This window comes from Ictalurus furcatus, chromosome 22 (assembly GCF_023375685.1).
Source record: "Ictalurus furcatus strain D&B chromosome 22, Billie_1.0, whole genome shotgun sequence".
In the NCBI taxonomy this organism is placed as follows: domain Eukaryota; kingdom Metazoa; phylum Chordata; class Actinopteri; order Siluriformes; family Ictaluridae; genus Ictalurus; species Ictalurus furcatus.
This window is the reverse complement of record NC_071276.1, coordinates 17,000,047-17,007,478: the sequence shown is the minus strand read 5'-3', so window position 1 is coordinate 17,007,478 and position 7,432 is coordinate 17,000,047. Positions and strand designations below refer to the sequence as shown.

General features: G+C 41.6%; 1 protein-coding gene across 1 annotated transcript in view; it reads right to left on the bottom strand.

The window, feature by feature from the left end:
* The window catches only part of ksr2 (kinase suppressor of ras 2), an 87,604-nt gene that overhangs the window by 57,236 nt on the left and 22,936 nt on the right, over positions 1-7,432 (bottom strand). The window contains exons 4-5 of the mRNA XM_053654053.1: positions 5,527-5,562; positions 3,261-3,783 (exon numbers count right to left, since the gene is read on the bottom strand). Of these exons, the coding sequence (XP_053510028.1) occupies positions 3,261-3,783; positions 5,527-5,562 (559 nt within the window). The remainder of the gene's footprint in view (positions 1-3,260; positions 3,784-5,526; positions 5,563-7,432) is intronic.

Sequence of the window (7,432 nt, the reverse complement as noted above, 5' to 3'; positions counted from 1 at the left end):
GGGACGTAACGACGTGCGCCGTTAATCGATCTATGTTCTATAACACGTAAAACAGGAAGATGAAAGGAGTATTCTAAAAGCGACTCATGTAAACACCTTAATCAGAATACTGTCTTATTCAGAATAAGCTCGATAATTAGATCACTGCTGTCCGTGTAAACGTAAATAACAGTACACGAATAATTATGCACTAATACCTGAATTAATACTTATAGAGGATGTTGGATTTAGTTTACTCCTCTGTGTTAATTAATACGTTAACTGATAAACATGTACTAATGTACTCAAGGTGGTCGTTATTCACGCATGAATTCATGAGACTCATGTCGTAGTTAAGCTTAGCGCTTCATTAGTTTGTGATTAGTACATGCCTTAATTCATCGTTACTTCATATTTAAGGAAGTATTAATTCAGGTATTCGTGCACGATTCTTCACGTGCTGTTGTTGTAAAGTGTTACAGATTCATCTCTTTGCATTTGGACTCGTCTCGCTAAATACAGTCTTGGTCTCGACCTTGAGTTTGTTTTGTTTCGTCTTTTCCCGCACGAAAAGTGTGACAAGAAATAAACTATATATATATATATATATATATATATATATATATATATATATATATATTTGCATTTAAAACAGTATCATGAATTGTAGTTTTCCAGAAATAAATCCATTATACAGTAACGTGATCGTTTCGTACAGGGTATAGCGAAGTCACTCAGTGAATATATAGTGCAATAGCCTTATCATAAAAACGAAAATAACTGATTATGGTCTTATTTGAACTTCCTAGTGATGCGCTCTGTCTGTATAGAAGAAAATCTCAACTTTCAAAACAAAATCTCAACCTTCTTTTGGACTGGATCGAATCTAGACTGAAGAGTTATCTTAGAAATATTCAAGTTAACAGATCACGAGGTCCAAACTGTTGATCATTTTCAAACTTCTTTTAATGTCATTTATTGACTTGTCAAATGATTTTTAAGACAAAACATTTTTATTGATAAATTCATTGTGTCCTTCTTACATGCGGTAAACGTGATGCCTGATAACTCCTGGTTGAGTGGAGATGTTATCTTTCGGCCCATGTGCCATTATGTCTGATGGTGATGTCAGTTCTCATGGACTGACCCAGATCCATGTCGACGAAGACGTATAAATCCACCGTAATACATTTATATTGTAAAAGTTTGAAATGTATTCTGACAGCCCTGATATTATCTCCGTTGAGATCGCGGTATTGTTCCTGCTGCCTTTATTCGATAGTACCACAGTGACATTGGTGAAGAATGACAGAATCTTGCTTGAGAAATATCATTTGGCAAAGCTGTATTCGTTTTTTTAATAAGCGATGATATAAAAACAGTTCTTGTCACTAGACTCTGGCTTTAAACCTCTGCTGTATTCTACATTTCCTCCAGAACCCAGGCTAATCCAGGATATGAGCTTCATACGACGTTTGTTTGAAGCTCGGTGCAACATATGAATCAGTGCCTGTTTACCAGAAGCCTATAGGTAAACCAGAAAAGTCTCAAACGAGCACTGTGAGTCCCCAATCGAGTCACGGTGGAGCTCGATCCTGATTCAATTTGTTCGTCTGCAGTGATTAGGGGGTCTGTGTGAGGCTCTGCGCTGGATCACAGAGATGAGACCGGTAATCAATGTTCTAATGCCATTTGATCCACTTCCCAGGGCATGCTCCCAAAACCATAGTGCTTATAAACAAACACTTATTGTATAGCAGAAAGGAAATGCAGTCACACAGACACACAGATAAACATATGCAGATCGAAACACATGCGTGCACGTACAATAGGGTCCACAAATCAGAGGCAACACCAAACTATTGCGTTTATATTATACATTATACATTATATGGATTTATATAAATGTCCAACGATCACCAAGATAATGTCCAACCATCACCAAGATAATGTTCATCCATCCCCAACATAATGTCCAACCATCCCCAACATAATGTCCAGCCATCACCAAGATAATGTCCAACCATCCCCGATATAATGTCCAACCATCACCAAGATAATGTCTAACCATCACCAAGATAATATCAAACCATCCCCAACATAATGTCCAACCATCCCCAACTTAATGTCCATCCATCCCCAACATAATGTCCAACCATCACCAACATAATGTCCAACCATCACCAAAATAATGTCCAACCATCCCCAACATAATGTCCAGCCATCACCAAGATAATGTCCAACCATCCCCAAGATAATGTCCAGCCATCCCCAACATAATGTCCAGCCATCACCAAGATAATGTCCAACCATCCCCGATATAATGTCCAACCATCACCGAGATAATGTCCAACCATCACCAAGATAATGTCTAACCATCACCAAGATAATATCAAACCATCCCCAACATAATGTCCAACCATCCCCAACATAATGTCCAACCATCCCCAACTTAATGTCCATCCATCCCCAACATAATGTCCAACCATCATGTCCAACCATCACCAACATAATGTCCAACCATCACCAAAATAATGTCCAACCATCCCCAACATAATGTCCAGCCATCACCAAGATAATGTCCAACCATCCCCAACATAATGTCCAACCATCACCAAGATAATGTCCAACCATCCCCGACATAATGTCCAACCATCACTGACATAATGTCCAACCATCCCAACATAATGTTCAACCATCACCAAGATAATGTCCAACCATTCCTGACATAATGTCCAACCATCACCAAGATAATGTCCAACCATCACCAAGATAATATCCAACCATCCCTGACATAATGTCCAACCATCACTGACATAATGTCCAACCATCCCAACATAATGTCCAACGATCACCAAGATAATGTCCAATCATCACCAACATAATGTTCAACCATCACCAAGATAATGTCCAACCATCCCCAACATAATGTCCAACCATCACCAAGATAATGTCCAACCATCCCCAACATAATGTCCAACCATCACTGACATAATGTCCAACCATCCCAACATAATGTTCAACCATCACCAAGATAATGTCCAACCATCCCTGACATGTCCAACCATCCCCAAGATAATGTCCAACCATCCCCGACATAATGTCCAACCATCACTGACATAATGTCCAACTATCCCAACATAATGTCCAATGATCACCAAGATAATATCCAACCATCACCAGAAAAGTAAAAGAGAAATCATACTAAAACCCAGTCTCCTACACACACACACACACAAGGTGCTGCATATTAAATATTATTTAATGGTTGTGGTACTCACCTGGGTGTGTGTGCGTCGTCGACGCGGTTCCCCAGCTGAAACTCGTGTGATTTGCTGCGGTGCAGGGCGCTGAAGCCAGGCAGCAGGTGGATGAGTTTGCGGTTGGCGGGTGGTGGCGTGCCCGGTGCCTTCACCTTGTTTCGGCGGCGTAGTGGTGGTGTGCCTGGTGGCGTCATGGTGTTCATCACCAGTGGAGTGCGCGGGGGAGTGTGAGGAAAGTGCCTCTGCCTGGGAGATGGGGGTAGAGAGCGGTGCCCTACATCCAGCATGCCCAGCGTTGTCAGTCCCGGGTAGATGTCCACACACAGCCGCTCGGCTTGCGGGTAGAAGGTCGGAGGAGCCAGGGCCTGAGGGCTGTGGCACAGAGTGTGGGTGTAGCGCGACTGTGGCTTTGGGCTCTGCGAGAGCTGCAGTCGCACCCACTGCCCGAGTTCGGGGGTACCGGCCGGTGTGTTCTCTTTCCCCGACTCAGACGTTGGCCACTGGATGGACCAGTCCTGCTTAGGCTGAGTGCTGCCAAGTCCTACACACATCAGAGACCGAGTAGTGTGAGGACATTTACAAAATCTGACAAACTGAAAAATATTTTACAGAATACACTTAAAGAGAAACAAACATACAAGCAGTGGATTGTGAGAAGAGAAGAGAAGAGAAGAGAGAAGAAGAGAAGAAAGAGAACAGAAGAGAAGAATAAAAATGAGACAAAAAAGAAGAAAGAGAAGAGAAGAGAAAAGAAGAGAAGGATAAAAATGAAACAAAAAAGAAGAAAGAGAAGAGAAGAGAAAAAAGAGAAGGATAAAAATGAAACAAAAAAGAAGAGAAGAGAAGAGAGAAGAAGAGAAGAAAGAAGAGAAGAAAGAGAACAGAAGAGAAGAATAAAAATGAGACAAAAAAGAAGAAAGAGAAGAGAAAAGAAGAGAAGAGAAAAGAAGGATACATGCGACAGAAGAGAAGAGAAGAGAAAAGAAGAGAAGGATAAAAATGAAACAAAAAAGAAGAGAAGAGAGAAGAAGAGAAGAAAGAGAAGAGAAGGATACAAATGAGACAAAAAAAGAAGAGAAGAGAAGAGAAAAGAAGAGAGAAAAAGAGAAGAGTAAAAATGAGACAAAATAGAAGAAAGAGAAGAGAAAAGAAGAGAAGAGAAGGATAAAAATGAGACAAAAAAGAAGAAAGAGAAGCGAAGAGAAGAGAAGAGAACAGAAGAGAAGAATAAAAATGAGACAAAAAAGAAGAAAGAGAAGAGAAAAGAAGAGAAGAGAAAAGAAGAGAAGAGAAAAGAAGGATACATGTGACAGAAGAGAAGAGAAGAGAAAAGAAGAGAAGGATAAAAATGAAACAAAAAAGAAGAGAAGAGAAGAGAGAAGAAGAGAAGAAAGAGAAGAGAAGGATACAATGAGACAAAAAAGAAGAGAAGAGAAGAGAAAAGAAGAGAGAAGAAGAGTAAAAATGAGACAAAAAAGAAGAAAGAGTAGAGAAGAGAAGAGAAGAGAAGAGGAGAGAAAAGAAGAGAAGAGAAAAGAAGGGTACATGAGACAGAAGAGAAGAGAAGAGAAGAGAAGAGAAGGGTACATGAGACAGAAGAGAAGAGAAGAGAAGAGAAGAGAAGGGTACATGAGACAGAAGAGAAGAGAAGAGAAGGGTACATGAGACAGAAGAGAAGAGAAGAGAAGAGAAGGGTACATGAGACAGAAGAGAAGAGAAGAGAAGGGTACATGAGACAGAAGAGAAGAGAAGAGAAGAGAAGGGTACATGAGACAGAAGAGAAGAGAAGAGAAGAGAAGGGTACATGAGACAGAAGAGAAGAGAAGAGAAAAGAAGGGTACATGAGACAGAAGAGAAGAGGAGAGAAGAGAAGGGTACATGAGACAGAAGAGAAGAGAAGAGGAGAGAAGAGAAGAGAAGGGTACATGAGACAGAAGAGAAGAGGAGAGAAGAGAAGGGTACATGAGACAGAAGAGAAGAGAAGAGGAGAGAAGAGAAGAGAAGAAGGAAGAAGAAGTCGTGAAGAACGGCGAGTCTGATACCATGAGTCACATGGCGGATCGACATTGAGAAGAAGTCAGACGGCATCTATCACAACAAAACAGAGACAGCATTGAAAAAAGGAAATGAAAAGCAATGTGTGTGGAAAGGCAGTCTACTCCACCGTGTCGGAGAGTGATGGCAATGGTGACAGTGTGACAGCAGACTTTATTATGCAACGAAGACGGTGGAAATGCAGGCAGACTTTCATGGTAGAAGAAGTCAAAATCTGACAGTGCTTCACCTCCATTACTGTGCAATTTGTCGTCCTCGAGTTGTTCTTGAGGGAGGGGAAAAAAAGAGTAACAAATACATATTCATTAGTGTGACACGAGACATTTTCACATCGCGACTTGTTGACCTCAGGGGTTAGAACAGCAATGTCTCGCTGATAACATGTCCAGCCTTCCAAAGTGTCTGGAACCAGTTAGAAATGATTTCTTAAAAACTATAATCATCATTTCATCTATCGTACGGATCAACCGATGAGACCTGTTGGCCTTCGCGCTCGCATTTAAAGTCCATTAACTCACGGCCTGGTCTGAACGCACGGCTTTTGATGTGCGCTTTCTCCGACTCTTGTATACGTCCACGTTCTTGTTTCTAGCCTCTGTTCAGTAATATGATCATTCAGTGCCTTTACAGCCTGCATTAGAGTCTATTTCCCTCTAAACACCCTCTGCACTGCTTGTGAACTTTTCCTATTTGTGAGCCACCTTTTGTTCCAGCTGATCTCTCTCTCTCTCGCTCTCTCTTTTTTTGTGCTCCTATTAAAGCCTGAACGAAGAGAAAAACGTCAGCAGGCGGGCGCGTTAAAAGCTTGCAGGTTGTGTGGCGTTTCATTGTGTTTAAGCACTTTGCGCTTTATCTCTTAAAGCCTTGATAAAAACCCGGCGAAGAGCTCGGCTTCTCCGACACATCAGGAAATGGTTTCATGGGCAATAGCTGCCACTTTACCCGGGTGGATGACGGAATAATGGAACGATATTATATTACTACACGCTACGTTCTTATCTGCAGGGCGTCGCGGTATTATAAGATCAATCTAAAGCACGTAAGTACGTCTGCGAGGGGTTTTAAAAGACTTACAAACAAAACCATTTCATTGGGAGTTCATTTTTTGTTTCCATGGATAGGCAAACATTCATCCGTCCATTTTTGTATACCGCTTATCCTTAATGGGTCGTGGGGAACCTGGAGCCTATGCCAGGGAGCATGGAGTGCAAGGCGGGGCGGGGTATCGATCTATCACAGGGCACAATCACATACTACGGACACTTTGGACATGCCGATAAGCCTACAACGCAGGTCTTTGGACTGGGGGAGGAAGCAGGAGTACCCGGAGGGAACCCCCGCAGAATGGGGAGAACATGAACTCCGAGCGTTTTTCAAAAGGACCACAGATAGGAATAAATCAGAAATGCGTGCGCACCACTGTTCACTTGTTTCCCAAGCAAAGACTGAGAAGCAGATGAAAAAATCTATCTCTCTTGTACAATTCCCAATCTTTGTGGGTTAGGTTTAAATCGGTTCGCGCGGTTTTTGAGATGTTCGGTACAGGGTGTCCGAAAAGTCTCCATGTATACGGGAAACTAACACTTTTTAGAAAAACGTTTACATTTTATGGTATTTGACAGACGCCCTTATCCAAAGTGACTTATATTTATCTCATTTATACGTTTGAGGGTTAAGGGCCTTGCCCAAGGGCCCAACAGTGGCAGTTTGGTAGTCCTGGGGTTTGAACCCACGACCTTTCAGGCAGTAGTCCAACATTTTAACCACTGAGCTATTTACGAAACAACCGCTATACAATTTATTTCTTTGTAGAGTCTCTCCCACTCATGATGAACTGGTGTTAACATCTGGAGTTATGCATACAATTGCTTGTTCATCGCAACCTTGCGACAGATTCCCGATCCAGTCGTGAGAATGATTTCAATACGTTCTTCTTTTGTCAAAAGCGTTCATAAAGGTTATCTGATTTTTTTAAAAAAACATTTTTGGAAGAAACTTAGCTATAAAAGTGTTAATTTCCCCTATGTATGGACAGTTTGGAATGCCTTGTAGTTAGGGTGGGAATTTTGCTGAAACCTGGCAACCTGCCTGCAAGCTTCGCGTACAAGCTCTGCATAAAAGCGTGAAAAACAGTT